Source organism: Lampetra fluviatilis, chromosome 43 (genome assembly GCF_964198595.1).
Source record: "Lampetra fluviatilis chromosome 43, kcLamFluv1.1, whole genome shotgun sequence".
NCBI lineage: Eukaryota > Metazoa > Chordata > Hyperoartia > Petromyzontiformes > Petromyzontidae > Lampetra > Lampetra fluviatilis.
In genome coordinates, this window is record NC_136317.1 from 6,944,690 (window position 1) to 6,968,257 (window position 23,568).

Below are 23,568 nucleotides of genomic sequence, written 5' to 3' on the forward strand. Positions count from 1 at the left end.
AGGTAGCAAATAATAAATCATTAATAGCGAAGCGTGGCCTCGCGTGATCTTGTCGAGCAGTGTGAACGTGTGGGTGCGCGTGTGTACACAGTGGTTCGCCACGTGAGTGAGCGCTGCGTAGAGCGGCGCACGAGTGGGTGTCGCGTGTGTGCAGGTGTGTGCGCTTGTGGGGGAAGGGGTCGGTGCGTCCGCAGGTCCCCGCTCCGTCTATCGCCGCAGGGACTCGCGCAGTGTGAGGGCAGCGTCATTCGCCCTCCGACCCCTGACCCCCGTTTAATAGCGCGTGATTTATGGAGAGGCAACGCAGCGTTTGCAGGTGAACGAGAGCGTGCGGCGAGCTATGCCTCTCACACGAGCTCGCGGAGGGACGGACCAGGGAGGGGAGTCGTCGGGCGATGAGCCCAGCGACGGCAGCAACGGCTCGCAGAGTAGCGAGGGGTCGACGAACGGCAGAGCCCCTGCCATAGGTACGGAGCAGGGAAGGACGTCGGGGACCAGCGGCCCCAACATTTATACCAATGTCACTCTACAGAGTAGTGGGTCGCCGCTCCTCTTATCCGTATTGATACGCGCGGTATGTGGGGATTATGGCTTAACCGCAAAATAAAAAACTATCTGCACAGGTGCATACGGACAAGAGAAGTATTATCAAACAGAAGGTGCAACGCATCTCATCTGTTAAATATCTGCAGGTGATCCTGGCTGCTGACATTGGTAGGTCACAAATAATAATGAAGATAAGAGAGCAGTTTCACTGTATTATGCATCCCGTGATGAAAAATAAAGGTATTAAGTCGTGTAGGCAGTTTGAGCAGCTTTGGATGATAAGACTTATTATGATCCTGCCCGTACCCGAGCATGGAGTGCATTCGCTTGTTCAGCTCTTCTGCGCATTCGTAATCGCTGCCGTGACCCCCCAGGCGGGTCGCGGCGTTGATGTGCGCAGTGGGACGGAGTCGCGAAAAATAAATGAATTACGATCTTGACTTCCGTTTATTCGGGACCCCGGGGTCCCGCCACAAGCTTCAATTGCTCTATTTACACTTCACAGCGTCTCGACTTGCGGCCACGTGGGGGGAGTGGTGGTGCATCGGTGATCGCGCTGCGCTACAAAGCCGGCCACCCGATTTCGATTCCCGCTGAGGCCAACACCAATGACGATTATCTGAGCTGGTCCTGGGCCTCCCCTAGGTCGACTCAGCCTCAAACAAAGTATTATATGGTGTGGTGCCTATACAGCGTCAGTAGAGAGACAAAGGCGGCTCGGCGTGGTTGCTGGCGACTCACCCCCTCGTGGGCCGTGCGGGCTTTCATAAGTACTCGCGAACATACTTGCCCGAGCAGTCTGTTCAGGCTATACGGGGGATCTTTGCTTGTAACCATGGCTATAGTCTATGTAGACGTGCAGCGATTTATCTATTCAACTTCGAGTCTGACATTGGTATCAACTTGTCTAGGAGATCTTGATACTAATTCCACAGATTATATAACAGCAGAGGCAAACAATACAAAATAGAGAATGGAACTGAGCAGTTGAGTTGGCTCTGTAAGGTGCGAAAGAAGTTAAACATACAACATGCAGTGTTGGTGAGTTTGATAACACAGATCGGACCAGCCCGGTAATGTGTTTCGTGAAGGTTGAAGGATTAGAGTTAGAACGGCGTGAGGCCCACCATCATAGAAAGTTGGGTACATATCTCATCTCATAGGATCATGAAACCTTAAATCTGTCTTTGTTTGACATTTTCCCTCCCCAAGCGGGGAGGTGCACCATTCCCGGAGGTACTGCAATACCGGGTTGATGCGCGGAGTGGACGGAGCAAGCCCCTATTCCATCTCCCTGTCCCAAAAATCAATTTAATATAAGGTACCACAATGTGGTACGTATCAGATATTAAACTGATAAGAACAGATACTACACTTGATCTTAGCCAAAAGGCCGAGAAGCGATAACTTAAAGCTGTCGATGGTGGGATACACATACCCACAGAAGCTCTCTCTACGCTATGGGATCATACGATGATTATCACAAAACAGCTATCATCACATGTAATACAGCCAATGCGCATGAACAATTAAACATTGTAAATAATATAACGTTAAATTTTGGAACTGGAAATCTGTTTGCATGAAAAAGGTAAAAGAATGTTGTTGTTAGAATCCCGCGCAATGGCCTATGGGAATTATGTCATTACGGCCATATCGCCTTGCGCCACCTGGCGGCGTGTTACCCACGTGAGTGTGTGAATAGATTGATGTTTGTCATCGATTCTCATGTTCAAGAAACTTAATCTCAGCGCTTTATATTTTCATGAATTATCCTACTTACACTACACGTGTTTGATAATAAGTACAGTGCAGCATATTGATAGAATTCCGCGCAATTATTTATGGGAAGATGCCAAAAGTCATGGGTCGTATCATGATGAATTCAAAACGGATACATTACATGTAACACAATCTTAATTGTGGTTTTAAAACATTGTATACAACTTTACATTATACTATATATTTAAATTCGGACATCTGATTTTTATACCGAAAATATATAATTACAGCTAAATATTCTAAATATTAGCACCCCGCGCAAACGCTCATTGTCCATTAGTCCGTACCGCCTTGCACCACGTGGCGGCGTTGCTGTACACACCCGTGGGCGTGATAAGTCCTGGACGAAGTTATAAATCGATCTTTTCATAAATTATCCGATCTAGGTCAAGTAACACATCTTGCGATGCGGTCACATTCAAAAGCTACGAACATGCAAATCGTATGTTGGTGTGACTTATTTTCCCCAACTTTGTGTGTCGCTATACTATATATGTAAGCGTAGCGATTTTATATTAAACTCGGGGGTCGCTAGCCCCCGAGGTCCCTCCCGCCTCCATCCCCTATTTCGTTTACGTTACCCCACCTCCCTATTACCCGCTACGGTTTCGCCGGCATTCGAACGCGACGCCCCTACTGTTACAGCCTCACGCTGCGAGCATCATCATCAATCAAACGCCGTGCTCGCAGTATAGCCCTGTGCGGCACGTTACCAATGCGCATCCGTATCCGACACGTAACGAACACAATGTGGTACGTATCAGATATTAAACTGATAAGAACAGATACTACACTTGATCTTAGCCAAAAGGCCGAGAAGCGATAACTGTAAGGTGCCGGTGGTGGGGTACACATACCCACATAGTCTCTCTCTATGCTATGGGTTCTAACCATGATTGTCACACAACAGCTTTCCAGATATAGCAGAACCATAACCGGCACATTAAACATTGTAAATAACTGAAAATACTTGTGAAGATATGGAAAGCTGATTCAGAATTCGAGAATTTATAAGCATAGCACATTGTCATAATCCGGGCAATAAACGCAATGGATTATGGGAATAGTGTAAATCCGGTCATATTGCCCTGCGCCACGTGGTGGCGTGCTGTTCACTCGTGTACGTGAATAGACAACGAATTTCGTATGTTCAACATCAAGCATCTAATCGCTACATTTTTTCATGAATTGAACCTTATACTGGTAGGAACCTCCTACAGGGGATTATTGTGTCCGTCCGTCGTGCATCCAAAAATGGGAGGGGTGGGGCTGGGTGGAAAGGGGAGGGTGGGGAGGGGCTGGGTTTAGGAGGGAGGGCCTGGGTGGGGAGGGGGAGGGTGGGGAGGGGAAGGTGGGGAGGGGCTGGGTGGGGAGGGTGGGGAGGGACTGGTCACCCCGTGGTGCCCTTATCAAACTCAACGTTTAACCTACTCACGCCGGCTTGTGCCCGCCCTCACAGTCGGGCATATTTGCGGAATACACCACGCCGCCGTTGACCCTGGCCATTGACCGAGCAACCAAACGTTCCTACCAGCTCCCTCCGCAGGAATGAGTTGGCGGGACCCCGGGGTCCAATCAGCCCCCGGCTCCACGCATAAACATGATATTGTAATGTAAACAAAAACTTTGCTCTTTTTCACCAAGGATGTTTTTTTTCAGTTTTGATTTCATTTATTCGGTACTAGCGGGAAGTACTCGGCGTTGCTCGGGGGGGGGGGGATACATTTTAAAACTTCTTAAAACTTAAAAACACAACATATACAAATGAAAATATAACGTTGATCATCACATTATTAATTAAAATAAAACCCAACGCGCGGTGGAAATAAAAACTTACGCTCGTGCGCCAAGATTCGATTCTTTAAATCGCGCAATGGAATCGAAGGTTGCAGGTTTCTTTTGAATTGGCCAATTCCCGTGTAATCGATACCACAAACGCTCACCAGATATCGATTCTCGCCAGTCCTGTATGCGGGTTCACGCCACGCACTTCATGGTCATTCCCCCCCCCCCCCCCCCCAAAATAAAATACAAAAGTAATTTTTTAAACGTCTGACCTTGTGTACAGTATGGGAGCTCGCCACATGGCAAATTTAAAGTTTGTAGCCGAGTTCATTAGATCCATTATCCCCCCCCAGCCGCGCATGTGTGCGAGGGCCTACGCGGAGGGTTTGGGTGACAGGACAGAGATGTGACGTCACAGCTCACTTGCGTGCAAAATATATCCATTATTGCGCCCCCGCCCCCCCCCCCAGAAAAACCCACAAAAGTGTATTTTAATAATGTTTGCATGGTGTACAGTCTGGAAAGTACCCACATGTCAATTTTAAAGTTTGTTGCATGTCGGGAAGTATGCTAAACATTTTGAACAGACACACATAATCACATATTTCCCTTTAATACATCCCTTTCATATATATGTAGACGAAACGAGAATGGGCCCATTCAATTTGACATCGCCAATTCGAATTTGCGCGTCGATCCGTCCGACTATACCCAAGGAACCTCCGTTAGCGGCGAAACATGGGACATCAACTGGCCGCAGGGAACGGCAGGCCTCGGGTAGAATGTTCAAGATGAGATGATGGTCGCCGACGCACCGATGTCGACCAACATCCTGACCTCGACCCCCTCTATGAAGCCAATGAGAGCGGAGGAACCTGCAGCCACGGCCACCACCCTGTGGGCCAACCCAGTGGAGCGCGGAGCCGTCCGATCCTGCTGGCGTGTGTCCCGCCGAGGGCGGGAGTCATTAAACCTCAATCCCCTCGCCGAGGATGAAGCGAAGCCAATGCGGACTCCAAGTCCGCCCTCCTCCGGATGTCGAACCGGTGACGGGAGTTGGGTGGCGGTCCATAACTCGCTTGCATGTGCCGGAAGGCACCCAGCCAAGGTATGGGTCCCGACCACTGGTCTGAGCTCGGTCCGGCCCTTACAAGGACGTCGGGACCCGGGGTCCCAGGGTTCCAGCCGAGCTGGTCTCCTGTTCTTCGTCTTCAGAGCACTGCCCCGAGTCCCCTCTCTGGAACCTTCCAGGAGGCTCTGGAAGAACCCCCCAACCCCTCACCTGGGGTCTGGGGGGGGAGACCCCGGCTTCTCAATGGTCCGGCTCTCTCTGTCCTTCTCCAGCTCAGGGTGGCACCCCACATGGGCCTGTGCCCACAACTGCAGGTAAGTATATACCGACGGTATAAGATGTGCATTTCCGACGCTACACATGGGCGTGCATCGATTTATCTATTCAACCTCGAGTCTTCCATTAGTATCAACTGGGAATTCTTGATAATAATTCCACAGATTATGTAACAGCGGAGGCAAAAAATACAAACGAGAGAATGGAACCAAGCTGTTCATTGGAGTTGTCTCCGTAGGTTGTGAAAGACGTTCAACATACAACGTCGGTGAGTTTGATGACACAGATGGGGGTCGAGGGCGACCGCTGATGAGTCGGCTTTGAATCAGACCTGGGTGAGGCCACATAATGTGAAAAGTTAGGTAAACATCTATTGCATTGACAAAGCTGCTGTTTTCTTTCGTTGTTTAACATTTTCCCTCCCCAAGTGGGGAGGTGCACCATTCCCGGAGGTACTGCAATACCGGGTTGATGCGCGGAGTGGACGGAGCAAGCCCCTATTCCATCTCCCTGTCCCAAAAATCAATTTAATATAAGGTACCACAATGTGGTACGTATCAGATATTAAACTGATAAGAACAGATACTACACTTGATCTTAGCCAAAAGGCCGAGAAGCGATAACTATAAGCTGTCGGTGGTGGGGTACACATACCCACAGATGCTCTCTGTACGCTATGGGATCATACGATGATTATCACAAAACAGCTATCATCACATGTAATACAGCCAATGCGCGGAACAATTAAACATTATAAATAATATAACGTTAAATTTTGGAACTGGAAATCTGTTTGCATGAAAAAGGTAAAAGAATGTTGTTGTTAGAATCCCGCGCAATGGCCTATGGGAATTATGTCATTACGGCCATATCGCCTTGCGCCACCTGGCGGCGTGTTACCCACGTGAGTGTGTGAATCGATTGATGTTTGTCATCGATTCTCATGTTCAAGATCATTAACCTCAGCGCTTTATATTTTCATGAATTATCCTACTTACACTACACGTGTTTTATAATATGTACAGTGCAGCATATTGATAGAATTCCGCGCAATTACTTATGGGAAGATGCCAAAAGTCTTGGGTCGTATCATGATGAATTCAAAACGGATACATTACATGTAACACAATCTTAATTGTGGTTTTAAAACATTGTATACAGCTTTACATTATACTATATATTTAAATTCGGACATCTGATTTTTATACCGAACATATATAATTACAGCTAAATATGCTAAATATTAGCACCCCCCGCAAACGCTCATTGGCATTAGTCTGTACCGCCTTGCACCACGTGGCGGCGTTGCTGTACACACCCGTGGGCGTGATAAGTCCTGGACTAAGTTATAAATCGATCTTTTCATAAATTATCGGATTTAGTGTCAAGTAACACATCTTGCGATGCGGTCACATTCAAAAGCTTAGAACATGCAAATCGTATGTAAGTGTGACTTATTTCCCCCAACTTTGTGTGTCGCTATACTATATATGTAAGCGAAGCGATTTCATATTCAACTCGAGGCGTATAATCACGGACTCTCTCGTATGCCAATCTTTTAAATAAAAATAATCCTACAGGCTAATGGGCCCAACGGGACATGACAACCGAAAGAGTTCAATGGAGCTAGATAAAGCAGGACAATCGCATGAGGTGAGACAGGAGAGACCAAACCGGCGTTACAGATGGCACACGTAAATTCAGACCCAATACAAATAGGACCGGGTGATGCACTCATCCTAGGGGTGTTCTCTCTCCACACGCAATGGCGCTCATATTTAATGAGGTTACCCTACGAGACACCGGGTGACTAATGCGCTGTACCGGGCGTGGTGGCTTTGTCACCAGTTGCAACGTTTAGGCCTCTGAAATTTGTTTAACATTTTCCCTCACACAGATGGGACCCCAGCCTTGTGATGAGTTCGTAGGCTTTGAATTATAAGGGGGGTGAGAAGAAATTCAACATACAACGTCTGTGAGTTTGATGACACAGATGGGGAACCAGCCTTGTGGATGAGTTTGGAGGCTTTAAAGTCTCGTAAACTTCTCATGCGATGATAACGCTGTTACATTCTCTCTTTGTTTACATTTTCCCTCCCCAAGTGGGGAGGTGCACCATTCCCGGAGGTACTGCAATACCGGGTTGATGCGCGGAGTGGACGGAGCAAGCCCCTATTCCATCTCCCTGTCCCAAAAATCAATTTAATATAAGGTACCACAATGTGGTACGTATCAGATATTAAACTGATAAGAACAGATACTACACTTGATCTTAGCCAAAAGGCCGAGAAGCGATAACTATAAGCTGCCGCCGGTGGGATACACATATCCATAGAGGCTCTCTCTACGCTATGGGGTCATACCATGATTATCACAAATAAGTTATAATCACATATAACACTATATACGCTGAACATGGAAACATTGTAAATACCTTCAAATTTAATAACACAAAGTCACAGATCGTGTGTTTGTATCCAAAATATTACATTGTTAGAATATCACGCAGTGACTTATGGGAGTGACGTCACCGGAACTTCCCTACGGTATGGGCCGTACCATAATGAATACAAAACGGCTATTTCACATTCTCACTCGTGATATGATGTTTTAAACAACTTTATAGTTAAATTCGAATATCTGCTGTTTGTACCGTATATAAACATAGCTAATTATTAGCATCCCACCAGACGCGCATGGTGTTTCGGTCATACCGTCTTTCACCGAGGCGGTATGACCGACATGACAGCCCGGTGCGGCGATCGCGTGCACGGCCCGGCGTCTAGGCCAGACCGAGGCTTCGGCCTTGTCTAGACGCCGGGTTCCCAAACGCAACGAGAAGAACGAACTCCACCAAGAGGCCATGTGGAACTCTGGCAAGCCACACACAGTGTGGCTCTACGAGTCTCGGTGACTCCGAAATATAGGATCCCATATAGATCAGAGAGTGGCTACTGTGACTCTGGAATATGATCCCATATATACCACCTCTGTCCACGGCACAGAGCGATTTCCACTCTTCAGCTACAACGAACGCTGGTGGCGAACTCAGGCACTCCACAGTAATAAGCCTCGTGTGACACCGACATTTACAATCGATAACAAGTATAACCCGTAAAAACAAAGTTTTTCACTATAAATCATTTATATGCGTGGCGGCTAGAGTCCTCTCGTCCTCTGGCTTGAGATGGCTGCCACCTATGGGTCAGATGATTGCATGGCACCATTAAGCAATTGGTAATTAAATATAATATTTTCGTCCTAAAAAGTGTAAGATTTTGGAAAAAAATTTTCACGAACATTAATTGTCACGCACAACGAGTCTGTGTGGAAAATGTCAGCTCGATTGGATCACGGGAAGTGGGTTAAAAAACGACCGAAAGATTTGCACAGTCGTAAGCAAGCAAGTGAACTTAATATACAGGATTTAACAAACTAGAGTGCGGCTCTATGGGGCCGTCCATAAATGACGTCACTCACCTAGGGGGTGGGGGAGGGTCAGACATTTGTGACGATGTGTGACGAGAGGGGGGGGGGGGTGATAAATGTGACGTCACATAAAAATGCGCAACTTTGAATAAATATAGACAACACGTTGTACTTAAATAAATAGACTTTTTAATAAATGTTTTCTCCTACAACATCAGAGTGCAGCGCCACATTAAATACGCACTACAATGACAATAGTTTAAAACGATTTGAAGCATGTTTTATTTTGGGGGGGGGGGGCAGAGCTTTGTGACGTCATATTTGAGGGGGGGTCTGACTTTTTGTGACGCCGTGTGACGAGGGGGGGGGTCAAAAATCGTCCAAAATCGCGTGACGTCATTTGTGGACTGCCCCTATGAACCTCGGTAACTCAGAAATATCGGTCTTGGTCAAACGAAATTTGGGATCCTATGACACTATTTGGGAAAACTAATTTCTTTAGAAGCATTTTTTGTGTTTCGTTTGTTGTCCTTCCCTCGCACCTCCGATTAGCACGGTTGTCCACGTACGGTGCGAAATAGTTTGACATACAGAGATACATCTTGAATTGGCATACATACAAGAAAGGAATGCTGGTTGATAGGCAGCTAAGACAGGCAGACAGAGGGTTGGCAGGTAGAGACACCACCCAGCTTAAAATACGCTGCCAAGCTTAGCGGTGTTCATTAGGACGCTGTCTTTCCGACAGCTCTATTCTTCACCTGGGGACGGCTGCTTGTGTTGTGGCCGAAACGTCGTGAGAATTTTATTATGTAAAATTTGTATTATTTTATTTTTTCCCTTCTACAAGAATATGAATCCCTGCAGTCTCGAAAGCTTTAAATCGAAATTTAGGCAGAGACAGGTTTCCAGGGAGGGCAGATATGCAGGGTTGGCAAGCAGGACAGACAGGCAAACACATTCGAGGTTGGAATGCATTCTGCACTTGCCGACATTGGTTCGAACCAATGGGCGAATGTTTGTTCAACGGTCCATGTTTACTGGGGCAGTCAACGGGATGAGGCAGCAACCACGACGCTCATAACCGCAAAATAAAGGGGCATCGCTGATCCCACACTAAGACAGCATCTTCAATCACAGGCCACGCAAGTGACGAGCCACAATGACAAAAAATTACATAAAAACATTAGAAGCTATGGGAACAATACTGTACAGAGTTTAACACGAAGGCTTTCGCGACCAATATCATCCTTAATAGATGTTTTTGGGTTAGATCGTGTAAATATATAAATGTGTCGTTAAAACCCGCCACCACCCGACACAGCCAACTAGCAGAGGTGGGACAAAGTCATTGTTATGCAAGTCACAAGTAAGTCTCAAGTCTTTGCTCTCGAGTCCCGAGTCAAGTCGAGTCAAAGATGAGGCAAGTCCAAGTCGAGTCTGAAGTCATCAAAATCATGACTCGAGTCTGACTCGAGTCCAAGTCGCATGACTCGAGTCCACACCTCTGAGGTGGGACAAAGTCATTGTTGTGCAAGTCACAAGTAAGTCTCAAGTCTTTGCTCTCGAGTCCCGAGTCAAGTCGAGTCAAAGATGAGGCAAGTCCAAGTCGAGTCTGAAGTCATCAAAATCATGACTCGAGTCTGACTCGAGTCCAAGTCGCATGACTCGAGTCCACACCTCTGCCAACTAGTAAGGGTTGTCACGTGAACAGAACGTGGCCAATTCGTCACTAGTACAGCACGCCGGTGTGTTGGAGAGCCAAGCCACAACATTTACAATCTGAGTACGACGTTTCGCCAGTAAGGGGCCGTCCATAAATGACGTCACGCGATTTTGGACGATTTTTGACCCCCCCCCCTTCGTCACACGGCGTCACAGAAAGTCAAACCCCCCCCACAAATATGACGTCACAAAGCTCTGCCCCCTTCCCCCCCAAAAAACATATTTCCATTTTGAAAATAAAACATGCTTCAAATCGCTTTAAACTATTGTCATTGTAGTGCGTATTTAATGTGGCGCTGCACTCTGATGTTGTAATTAAGTAGAACGTGTTGTGTATATTTATTTAAAGTTGCGCATTTTGATGTGACGTCACATTTATCCCCCCCCCCCCCCCTCGTCACACATTGTCACAAATATCTGACCCCCCGCCCCCCCCTAGGTGCGTGACATCATTTATGGACGACCCCTGAGCTCATACCGGCTACACGCGACACGGCTCGATTCCGCTTGGCACGGCTCGATTCGGCTTGGCACGGCACGGCTTCATTGGGCTTGGTACGGCTCGATTCGGCTTGGCACGGCTCGATTCAGCTTGGCACGGCTCGATTCGGCTTGGCACGGCTCGATTCGGCTTGGCACGGCACGGCTCGCTTCCCCGGGGTCGTGGAGACGCCGCTTGCGTCGCGAAGGGAAACCCCCCGTCATCTGGCACCGCTCGCCTCGCCACGGTCGCCTCGACACGGCCTGGCTCCCCGCCGCTTGGACAAAATGCTGCTGAGCCGCGACACGAGCGCGTGGAGCGGCGAGGAGGAGGTGGAGAAGCCGAGAGAAGGCAAGCAGGAGGAGGAGTATGCGAGGTGAGGAGAGGGAGGCGGTACGCGTCGGGCTCACAGCCCGGTGCGGCGGTCGCGTGCCCGGCCCGGTGTTTAGACCAGGCCGAGGCTTCGGCCTGGTCTTGAGCCAAACATTGACTCGGAGCGAAACGTAACGAGAAGTGTAGAGCTACAACGAGAAGTGATGGGGAACTCTGGCAACCCACAGTGTGGCCCTACGAGCCTCGGTGACTCCGATATAGAGGATCCCATATAAACTACAGAGTGGCTCATTGAGCCTCGGTGACTCTAGAATATAGGATCCCATATAAACTACAAGGTGGCTCATTGAGCCTCGGTGACTCCGATATATAGGATCCCGTATAACCTACAGAGTGACTCAATGAGCATCGGTTACTCCGGTATATAGGATCCCATATAAACTACAGAGTGACTCAATGAGCCACCGTGACTCCGGAATATAGGATCCCATATAACCTACAGAGTGGCAAAATTAGCCGCTGTGACTCTGGGATGTTGAATGCTTGGGATCGCCACCGAGTACCAGACACGTACTCGCACACATTTTAATCTAAGACTTATACAGAACGATACTGAAATCTGCACATCTGAAGGGGTTTTTAGTGGCGTGTCGTACAGTATTTCACTTCCTCTGTGATTAAGGGAATTTTGATTTGGTGTCCTGGTTTCATGAAATGAGTGGTTATGTTGTTTATTTTGGTTACGTTATTTGTCTTGGTTTTACTGTTTCGTTCCATCTCGTGTGTACACATTCGACTCTTCCTTTATCCTAAGTGCAACGTTAGCCCAACAGTTTTCACCAACTTAAAGTAATTACTGCGAGCGAACGATTTCATACATGTACGTACGTGGGTGGAGCATAAGAATACATTTCAATTCATGAATAGTTGCATCATTACGTAACTATAATCTAGGGCAATAACATTGAACCTGATGTGCCCGAATCTGGGACATGGACACGAAACGGACCATGAACTCTTTATGGGTGTTTTTATCTGTGGTATGGTCTTTGAGCCTTGTACTTTTGAACATCATAGGGATGTAAACACAAACCATGTAAATCTACGTCCCAGCACTTGTAAACAGTGGTATAACACATCTTAGACGTGAAATGTAAACACTTCTCTGATTTTAATGTCACCATTATTTAATGTCCCACGATTCATAACCAAATGGAAAGGGTAATTTAATCATACGAAGCTAAATGGTAATCTGGAAATTACTAAGAATATCAAACAACTGAGTATTGTTGGCATTAGCCAAGCCCCTGAGTGTAGGAGCGGGGATTGCATAGTATGAGATTCCCACAGGCAGACCTTGCAGCAGTGAGCACTGGTCACTATACAGTCATACCTCGGTATACGACCGCTTTGGATTACGTCGAATTTGGTATACGTATTGTTTTGACGAGAAAAACATTTCTTGGGATACGACGCGCTTGCTTGGGATACGACGCGCTTGCTAGAACTTGTATGGGTCGGGATGAGCCACTGTGTACCCGCGTAGACCCCGTTCACGACTGAAACAAAGCGCCGCTCCTCAGTCTGCCTGTACAGTAGATCTCGTTTAATGCTTATGGTAAAAATGCGTTTGGTATACGTAATTTTCGGTATAAGTCCTACCTTCTGGAACGAATTAAAGACGTCGACCGAGGTACCACTGTATACTGTTTCGTACTGATTTGTTATAAAATGAATGAAATCGGTCTGCAGACTTTGTCGGGAAGCATTTGCTCAGATTTATTTTGATGGTGACCGAAGACAAGGGGACCACAGTGCAATTCTTCAGGAACTGCTGATAACAGACAAACACCGAGTGCTTTTTGTATGCATTTTTGCATGCTTTTTGTTACCTTTTTGGGGGTTCAGCAGATAAGACATTCCCAACAAAGTAAAAACCACTGCCCATGAAAGAGTACAGTTTGTAATGTACATGAGTCAGCAACCAAAATAAACAAGTAGAGATATTTTCTTTCATTTCGGTAAACAAAAAACTCCCCTTCTCGGTAATTCTAGATGTATACTTTTTAAAATAAAAATGGAAGGTTCTCCAGTCATCTAAACAGGCTCTCATTTCATGATGTGTTCATTGCATCAGCCATTCATGCTTGTCGACTCCCTGCCCTGTTCAGTTCTAGGCTCGAAACCTTCCTTTTGTTCCTGTGCCTATGATCCAGACTTGCGTTGTCACAATTAATGCAGTGCAGAGCAATGCACGAGTTGTGTGCTAAGCGCAACGCAGCATGCTCCCTATGCGCGCGTAAACCGTGGCGTGTGTGTGAATGTATGAACATATGTACGTGTGTGCTCGCCGGATTCAGCCAGGAGCGCTGGCAGCTGCTGAGCCGGTTGAAGTCGACGGTGGAGGTGCTGGTGGGCGTAGGCCGTGCCGGCGTGTGGACGTGCTACGGCGGGCTGGAGCACCTCACGGCAGCCATGCACGCCATCCTCGTGCACGGCCTGCATGCCGCCAAGGTGGGGACACCTGCCGAGGGCTGAGTCCTGGGCTCAAGGTGGAGAGACGTGGAGAGACGTGGAGAGACATGGAGAGGGGTGGAGAGATATGGAGAGGGGTGGAGAGATTCACTGAGATGCACTTCCTTCGTTTCTACCCTACACGTGGTTTTAGTGAACATGTGCTATAGCTGAGCATCACCTTTTAACAAAACATATTGAGTGAAATTACCTACTCTTTGGTTCTTTCGGTAAAGTCACGTAGGTATAAAATAAAATAAATTAAATCACGACGTTTCTGGCGCAACACAAGCGTCTGTCATCAGGTGGGACATCCACAGCAAGAAACAATTGCTTAAGTGGGCAAAACTTCAAATCTAGATTGAAATTACCTGTCGAGCACCTGTTCATTTGTTGACATATAGTGGCATATGATAATATTTTGTAAAGAGTATTTTTAATATTTATGTCAAAAACTAAAAACAGATTCTATTCTTGTAAATGCCAATACGTCCAAGAGCCTGAATGCCATTGTCAAAGTCTTCTAGCCATGGGAAGCCTTCAGGAAAAAAATTGTGTAGTTTGGCAATTCTTCCTTTGAGGCGGTGCAGACTACAGTGATTCATATGGATGGAAGATGTAATTTGTCTCGTGGTGGCTCCCCTGTTACATTTTTTTGTGTCTCCTTAAACACAACTTACCAGAGTGGAACAAAGCGGACGTCCAAAATAAACACCTAATTTGAGACCCAAGCATCGTATCTTCTGGCTCTGACATTCCTCGAAGACACTGGTTAGAACTATTTACCATACCATACCAGACACCAACAGACTAATGCGCACATCACCTTTATGAATGAAAAATTCAAGACAGGCCACAGTAGTATGAATGACCATGCATCCCAAACTGTTTAACGTATAGTAAACCACTGTCGCCTGGGGTCCTTCAATGGAGGAGAAATAGCAAAACGATACGAACCCTCTCACCTGAAGCCCTCTCGTCGTGGCTGGCAAAACTCGACGTTGGCATTTAGCTTCCGAACATTGCCATGCGCAAAAATATAATCTAGGCGAAATGGATGGCACTGAGTTGAACAAAACAGATGAATTTACACCATTGGAACCCCATTTGCCAGTAAAAATGTGATAATTGTTTTTTTACCCTTCTACCAATTATCAAAACAGATGAACAGAATGCATACCGATGTGACTCATTTATGAAAATACCTCTCTTACAGGGTAGACTTAAAGCAGCTGAAGGTGTAACAAAGGCCGGTCTTGCGATCGTGTCGTTTGTGCTCTTTAGTGTCAGCCCTCATCCGATGTGCAGTACTGGCCGTTCATCCTGACCCTGCAAAGCGTGGCACCCCAAGTGTGTCCCTGCATCGTCCAGGACTCTGCAATCGTAAGTTCAACCTTTCCGGCATCCTCTGCATTGTAACAATGTTAACTTTCGATTTAAAGCTTTCGTGACTGCAGGGATTCATCTTCTTGGTTCTTTCGGTAAAGTCACGTAGAAGGGAAATAATAAAATAATAAAAATAAAACATAATAAAATAATTCTCACGACGTTTCGGCCACAACGCAAGCAGCCGTCCTCAGGTGAAGAACAGGTCTGTCGGAAAGACAGCGTCTGAATGAACACCACCAGGCTTGGCAGCGTATATATGTTAACTTGCAATGCGTCGCCGCAGTGTTCGCTCTCACTCTCGCAAGAGAGAGAGAGAGAGGACAACGCAGAGGCACGAGGAGGAGTAACAGATACGTGGGAAAAGCGGACAAGCGGTGAGCCAGTGCCAATTCCCCCCCACCCTCCCCTCAAGCTCTGCAGTCCTCTATATATATGAGGTGTTATTGGCCAATTAACCCTTTCCTATTCCAATGACGTATGTGCACGTCACCCAGTTTTCTTCCAATTCCGTTCCGATGGCGTACACGTACGTACACCTCCTTCATCACGGAATCGGAAGAAAAGCTAAAATTAAATAACTTTGTCGGTTCCGAGGCTCCCACAAGCACATGCGGGAGGGTGTTCTACATGCAAATCTACAGTGGTACCTCGGTATACGCCGTTAATTCGTTCCAGAAGGTAGGACTTATACTGAAAATGACGTATACCAAACTAATTTTTCCCATAAGAAATAAAGGGAAAGGAAATAATCCATTCCAGAGTATAAGAAATGATATTTAATATGGCATATTATACATTAATGGGGTTGTATAAAATAATTTAGACACTACTTATTACTAAAATGCATACATAAATTAAAATAAATGCATAAATAAATTAAAATAAATTAAAATAAAATGTAACATCACTTTACCTTGCTAAGAGGAGTTGATAGCCTATGAGGATGGTGGTGAGGAAGGGGAGGAGGAGGAAATGCTATTTTTTGGAAGGAGAGTCCCCTTCCATTAAAACTACTGTACAGGCAGACTAAGGAGCGGCGCTTTGTTTCAGACGTAAACGGGGTCTACGCGGGTACGCGGTGACTCATCCCGACCCTTACAAGTTCTAGCAAGCGCAGCGTATCCCAAGACATTTTTTCTCTCGTCAAAACACGACGTATACCAAATTCGACGTATTCCAAAGCAGTCGTATACCGAGGTATGACATATAAGATATGAGAGTTTGCTTTAAGTAATTTCGAGCGCAGTAGCATTTCCCAGGAACGCATCCTTTACGTATAGTGGGGGATTCCTGTGTTACCCATAATCCTCCATGACAGCGCATCTGAACAAGACATGCGTGTAACTCGTTGACATGTCCCTCCTGGACATTGGTGAAAAAGAGCTTCATAGCTCATAGGATTCCTCCAGGATAGATAAAGATTCTGATTACGATATTTCGCGTCGTACGCAAAGGGTACACTGAGCCGGAGAGGGACCGGTTGAGTTCTGATGTCAGTCGTGCGTGGAGCCAACCCGGCTGGATTGTAAAACACTTTGAACAGCTGAGATTGATTATTTAAGGTGCAGACTACTGTTTTCACTCAAATGTGAGGTCATCAGCAGAACATATTCTGCTTATCCATTTCTGCCAGTGTGTAGTGTATAGGTTGCTTTAACCCAACCCAAGTTAAAGTTTGAGGACCCATTCTTATTACTTATTAACATAGCTACCACTCTTCACCCATTACCTGTTGAAGTTAAAGTATGACTATGTAGGTATGTAGTGATGTATTGATCCATTGATTATAGTCAGTTATATTTTTTTATTGAGGTTTTGAGCCAGGCTGGTCAAGATTGGGCAAGGACATAGCCCCACTAGTTTTCATCCAGGAGAACACAAACCGAGAGGTTTCTTGACTTATCGCAAACACATTCCTGCGGAGGGAGCTGGTAGGAACATTGGGTTGCTCGGTCAATGGCCAGGGTCAACGGCGGCGTGGTGTATTCCGCAAATATGCCCGACTGTGAGGGCGGGCACAAGCCGGCATGAGTAGGTTAAACGTTGAGTTTTATAAGGCCACCACGGGGTGACCAGTCCCTCCCCACCAAGCCCCACCCCTCCCACCCCCCACCCAGCCCCACCCTTCCACCCAGCCCCTCCCCACCCTCCCCTCCCCACCCAGCCCCTCCCCACCCTCCACACCCAGCCCCTCCCCACCCTCCCCTCTCCACCCAGCCCGACCTCTCCCATTTTTGGATGCACGACGGACGGACACAATAATCCCCTGTGGGTTGGTGGAACCAGGTGGTTCCTACCAGTATAACAGCAAACAATGACATATATTTAAGACCGCAATAATACATATGAAGTATTCGGAATGACGGCGGGAAACCACTTGACGGGTAGCACACTTTATTTTCACTTGTCTTCCACAATAACACGTGTGGTCACTATTTCTCACACTACACACTCCACCTGACACTGGTGGTTACTACAGCTCACGCTACACACTCCACCTGACACTGGTGGTTACTACAGCTCACGCTACACACTCCCGGGCACTCCAGCCCCGTAGCGTCCGTGGCGCTACAGACCCACCCCAGCTTGGGCGTGGGTCTCGACCTCTGGGTCCCGCGGGCCGGCCCTCACACGGACGTTCGGCCCCGGGTCCCAAGGTCCCGCCTCTGGGCCACACAGGGCCCCGGTCCTCACAAGGACAGCGGGACTAGGTGCCTCAGGGCCCTATCTCTTCCTCCTCCGTCTTCTGTCTTCACTGGTCACCAACTCCCTGTGCGCCTGCGCGCACCGCCTTATATAGCCTCCCCTCCCGGGAGAGGGAGCGTATGCGGACCGCGACGTGAGCACCCCCTTAGTTGACCAATCCCCACGCGCTTCCACACGATCCCTTCGCTGTCAGCGCGCGTCACCGATACCCAGCCAATCACTGCCTCACAACCCATGACCCCGCGCTGACCCATGATCCTTCACCGTCAGCACGCGTCACCAACACACACAGCCAATCACTACGCGCTGGCACACGATCCTTACCCCAGCTTGTATCACCACTACACATATATACCACTAAGAAGAAGAGAAATAATTAAAAGAACATTTAAAATGTTTTATATCTTATCCCATGATTCTGATATTGCCCAGGACAAGCCATACGCTCATGATTCTTCAATCAAATCACATACGCAACAATCAGTTACTGTCAGGATATGCTATTTATGTAAATACTACTGAATATGTGTAGGCTAATTTAGTGAATGAGACGACACAAACCAGATGAAACAAATGCCAAGCAATAGAAATGGAATGAGAAAAAAAGATACAAAATGAACTGATTCTTTAGTCAAGTTGTGACCATGAAGCGTGACGATCATCTCACAGAAGGGTGAGTCGGTGCATGTCTAACGGTCTGGTTAAAACACGCAGTCAGTGGGAGCGCTCGGCGTATAAGAATGTGCAAAAAAAACCTAAGAGTAAGAATGTGCAACCTTTGTCAGCGTGGCAAGACGTCGGCCGGCAAAGCGACACTTGAATGTGACGTAGATGCAATTGGCGAGCGGATACTGCATGGCACCGCGTTACCAGTTCACGTGATTTTTGTTTTCATAAACGAGCAGAGAGGCACGCTGAATGCTGCGACCGTGCATGCCGGGCGTGAGCAGGGCGCGACGCTGGAGGAAGCGGCGGCGCCTCCCGGCACGGTGACGTCCGGGAGCGGGGACTCCTCCCCCGGTGCTCGCTGGCTCAGGGAGAGCCTGGAGAGGCTGGGTCTCGCGCCGCAACTGCGACCACTGCTCGCCAACAGGGCCCACGTCCTTGCCTTTTACTCCGGTCAGTGTCTTGTGTCTGCCATACTGAAAGCTCTTAGCCATTATATGTACCCAACCGTGTTAATCGGAGGTGCGAGGGAACGACAACAAATTTAACACAAAAAGCAGATGTAAGGAAAGGAATTTTCAATCGAGATGCCTTGAAAGTGTATAGCTCCAGCGGTTTCCTAATATCGGACGGAAGAGTGTTCCAGACGGCTGCAGAAGTGCATCTGAAAGCGTGCGATGCAGTGGCCCTCTTTGATGGCTATTTAAATGCCATGCAATTGGATCATCATCATCCTCTTCATTGTCAGCCATGATAAGTCCACTGCTGGATGAAGGCTTCCCCAAGCACAGAGTCCGTGCTATGTAACAATTCTCCCAGCTCCCCGCGCTCTATTCAGTGATTCACCGTGTGCTGTGTAGGTGTTGTGTTGTGAGGTGTATTGAGCGGCCGGGTTGATTGTGTGGTGCGCTGTGTTGTGTAAGTGTTACGTGGTGAGGTGCACGTGTAGGGGTGTTGCGTGGTGAGGTGTGTTGCGCGGTGAGGTGTGTTGCGTGGTGAGGTGTGTTACATGGTGAGGTGTGTTGCGTGGTGAGGTGTGTTACGTGGTGAGGCATGGTGAAGTGTGTTGCGTGGTGAGGTGTGTTGCGTGGTGAGGTGTATTGCATTAGCGCTGTGCAGCGGTGCTGATTGAGTCATCTGTCTGCAGAGTCGGCGTTTGTGCTGAGCGATGTGCACGTCACCGCCATGCTGCATTGCCTGGACGCGCTGGAACAAAACAGCATGGACCTGCTCACTGAAATCAGCACAGCGCTGGTGAGACACACGCAGCCGAGTTGTCGGTATTTTTCTGAAAAAATATCCACGCGGAACATTTCTAGCTATAAGTTCCGGCTCGACAAAAATTGCCAATCTCTTCCATACAGAGGAACACGAGGGCTGGTCATCAGTCGCATGATGGCATGCCCTCCGTGCCTCAGCTGTGGCCAGGTCGCACCTGAAAAATATAAGTTAATACCTCAGTGGGCTTTACCTTAGTGATATAAACTAAATAAACCGCGCAACACAACTAACTAGTTTATCTTACTACGTAGGCTTTCGCGACCAATATCATCCATAATAGAGTTTTATTTTGGTTATATCGCATAAATATATAAATGTGTTGTTAAAACCCGCCACCACCCGACACAGCCAACTAGTAAGGGTTGTCACGTAAACAGAACGTGGCCAATTCGTCACTAGTACAGCACGCCGGTGTGTTGGAGAGCCAAGCCACAACATTTACAATCTGAGTACGACGTTTCGCCAGTAATTACAACCAGCTTCATCAGGCGACAGCCAGATTTGTGGAGAAGTCTGTTTCGTTCCCTATATAGAGGCGTAGATGTGGTGAACACGCGTCTGCGCTCTTGTGCAAAGTAGAGGGGGGGGGGGGCTTACTGAGTCAAGTACATTATGCACGTGCATTATGCAAGCCCTTTAATCTTGTCCTTCCTGTCTATTGTGTTTATGAAGTACGCTGCCCTTTCTAGGCATGCATTTAAATAATGTATTATTTGATGATTCGCTTGCACGCAGCACTTACGGCTCGCATAATGCACATGCATAATGTACGCTGACTCGGTAATCCCCCCCCCCCCCCCCCCCACTTTGCACAAGAGCGCAGAAGCGTTGTCACCATATCTACGCCTCTATATTAGGAACGAAACAGCAAGACTTCTCCACAACTCTGGCTGTCGCCTGATGAAGCTAGTTGTAATTACTGGTGAAACGTCGTACTCAGATTGTAAATGTTGTGGCTTGGCTCTCCGACACACCGGCGTGCTGTACTAGTGACGAATTGGCCACGTTCTGTCTACGTGACAACCCTTACTAGTTGGTTGTGTCGGGTGGTGGCGGGTTTTAATAACACATTTATATATTTATTATGTGATCTAACCCAAAAACCTCTATTATGGAGTTCATCTTACCATAAACCGAATATTTTAGTTTTATTTGTATATTTTAAAGTGATTTTTGACTAACTTTCCTATACTTTGCAGACCTATTGTGTTTTTGTTTTATTTGTTTGTTGTAACGTTCTGATCCTGTGCCCCTGCTGCACATCTGTGAAAAAGAGCTTCATAGCTCATCGGATTCCCATAAATATTCTGATTCTGATCAGCTGTGCAAGGGGAGCGTGGGTCTGCTGGCCAAAGGGAGCCGCCACTCCGGTGCCGCCCTCTTGGGCAGAGCCACACCGTTGGCTGTCGGCGGAACTCCTGCGGCCGCCAGGCGGAGGAGCCGGAGCCTCGCGGTGTCTCCCGGTGCGGGGCGTGGGGCCGGCCCGGGTGACGCGCGCCCACGCCGCCACACTCTGACTCATGTGGTGCACGGCATTGCTGCCGCCACTGGCACCACCACCGGCACCACCACCGGCACGACCGCCGCCAGCCTAACCGCCGCACCTCCTTCAGCCGGTGGTGAGCTTCAGGGCTGGCTTCTAGCAGCAGCTGGGATTATGTACGTCGTCATCACCCACTAGGGGTAGACGAATACCCCCAGGTCACTCTTTGCAAATAAGACTCATCGTGGTCTCTTCCTGAACACAGCTAACATGAGTACGGGAATTGAACCCAAGTTCGATTCCCGTTCACGACCAACACCAGTGAATATTATATGAACTGGTCCTGGGCCTCCTCTAAGTCGACTCGGCCTCAAATGAGTACCTGGTGTGGTGTGTATACATCACCCACCCTCTCGTGTGCCGTGCCAACCTTAAGTAGGGGGAGTGGTAGGCTTGTGGTCAGCGCATTGCGCTATAAATCCGGTGATCCGAGTTTGATTCCCGCTCACAGCGCGAGTTCCTTCGTTTAGTGCTGCACCAGAAGCAGGTTCGTTCTTTTGAATAAAGGTTGAAAGCATCATTCATCTAAAATGTTTTTATATTCACATTTGGGATACATGTAGTGATGGAAATGGAAAATGAGAATCGCCGGAATGGAAACAGTTCGTCCTGAGGCTCATGTCCGCTTCTGTTTCCCCTCTGCGGAGACATCGCAGTATCGGAATAGGAACAGAACGTGCCGGTGTGATATGCGCGCAAGTTTGTTGTTCTGAGAAGTGCCGGTATGGTGTCCCAGTCGTATATATCGGCTCATTTTCATCACTGGGTACTTGTATATGTCGCTTGAAAATAAATGGTGTTTGTTGTTCGACAATTGAGACACCAGAGGCCCCCAGGTAACTGGGGACTCGTTCTTTTAAGAATAGCAGTGACAATCACTGGAAAGATGCACTCTATGCATTTGTATTTTATGCACGATCTGCTTCAACTCTTTTATTAAAGCATTTCATACTTAAGTTGGTAATAAATTTTGAATTTGAATTTTCGCACCCTTCACTTCACCCACGAGCTTCGATCGGTTCCTACCTCCGATTAGCATGGTTGGCTACGTACTCAGCGAAAGAAGTTCAACATACATACTGCACATGTTCAGGAGTTAAATGCCGATGGCGATGTCTGCTAGCCTTGTAAGGAATGAGATGGATCCACATTTAATCAGACGCTGAAGGTAGAGACTGGTCCAGAGTTTGCCTGCGTGAACAAGTTCACAAATCCGAAATGAAAAATTTTCCCTGCAGCCAAATGCTAATTTGACTGCAGAAAATATATGCCTGGCACAAGTGTAGCACTGTGTCGGTGTGTTGATTGGTCTCCATCGCGTCGAACTGGTGGAGGAGGTGGGGTTGGGGAGACGGAGGAGGAGTGACCTCTAGCTGATCGTTGAGACAGAACCAGCCCGGAGCAGGCTACACCTGCCCGTGGAAACGCACGCAGGGCGAGGGTAGGTCACTCGGCTAATTTGTCTTGCAGGCGTGGAACACGAGGGGGACCCGCGTGGCGACGCTAAGGGAGCACCAGCGGGCGAGCCGCACGTGGTGACGCGCCCCGTGGGAAACTCGCTGTGTGCTGGCACCGGCGCGGAGCAGGAGATGAGCTGGCTCGAGATGTCGCACTCTCCCATTGGCGGCGGAGATGGCGCCACCGCCGCTGCCCCCTGTTCGTCCACGCCAGTGGATCCACGCGCCGCGGGCGCTGCCCCCTTCAGCGCCGCGTCCTCCCCCAGGGACGCAGACGACGGGCCGGAGTACTTCGCCGTCGGAGGCTCGAGCCGCGGCCGTTCCTGCTCGTCCTCCTCTTCCTCGTCGTCGTCCTCGACGTCCACGTCGTCCTCGCTGGCCTCGCTGCCCACGCAGGCCTCGCTCCCCATCGCCGTCAACAGCGGCGCCGCGGCGGCGGCCGCGGAGGCCCGGCAGCAGCAGCAAGAGCAGGAGGGGATGCAGCCGTGGAGGAAGGGAAAGCAGCACAAGCGCTCACAGTCGGACGTGGGGCCCGCACGCGACCACCGCCACGGTGAGCGCACGCACGGACACTCGGTGACAC

At 48.2% G+C, this 23,568-nt stretch overlaps 1 protein-coding gene, 3 non-coding genes and 1 pseudogene across 8 annotated transcripts in view; 1 reads left to right on the top strand and 4 right to left on the bottom strand.

The window, feature by feature from the left end:
• Positions 1–1,760: 1,760 nt before the first annotated feature.
• LOC144947121 (U2 spliceosomal RNA) lies at positions 1,761–1,951 on the bottom strand. Its single transcript, XR_013639982.1, has one exon. It is a non-coding gene; the product is annotated as a U2 spliceosomal RNA (small nuclear RNA).
• Positions 1,952–3,059: 1,108 nt separating this feature from the next.
• Positions 3,060–3,152, bottom strand: LOC144947129 (U2 spliceosomal RNA; annotated as a pseudogene).
• A 2,739-nt stretch (positions 3,153–5,891) lies between these two features.
• LOC144947122 (U2 spliceosomal RNA) lies at positions 5,892–6,082 on the bottom strand. Its single transcript, XR_013639983.1, has one exon. It is a non-coding gene; the product is annotated as a U2 spliceosomal RNA (small nuclear RNA).
• A 1,484-nt stretch (positions 6,083–7,566) lies between these two features.
• Positions 7,567–7,757, bottom strand: LOC144947124 (U2 spliceosomal RNA). The gene has a single exon (XR_013639984.1). It is a non-coding gene; the product is annotated as a U2 spliceosomal RNA (small nuclear RNA).
• A 3,509-nt stretch (positions 7,758–11,266) lies between these two features.
• The window catches only part of RUBCN (rubicon autophagy regulator), a 28,470-nt gene continuing 16,168 nt past the window's right edge, over positions 11,267–23,568 (top strand). For all 5 annotated transcript variants that reach the window (XR_013639969.1, XM_078876212.1, XM_078876213.1 and 2 more), the window contains exons 1-7: positions 11,267–11,472; positions 13,790–13,943; positions 15,228–15,326; positions 18,989–19,157; positions 19,852–19,958; positions 21,307–21,604; positions 22,999–23,538. Coding sequence is in view for 4 of the 5 variants with exons in the window: in XM_078876212.1 (XP_078732338.1) it covers positions 11,384–11,472; positions 13,790–13,943; positions 15,228–15,326; positions 18,989–19,157; positions 19,852–19,958; positions 21,307–21,604; positions 22,999–23,538 (1,456 nt within the window). In the remaining variant the exon portion in view is untranslated. The remainder of the gene's footprint in view (positions 11,473–13,789; positions 13,944–15,227; positions 15,327–18,988; positions 19,158–19,851; positions 19,959–21,306; positions 21,605–22,998; positions 23,539–23,568) is intronic.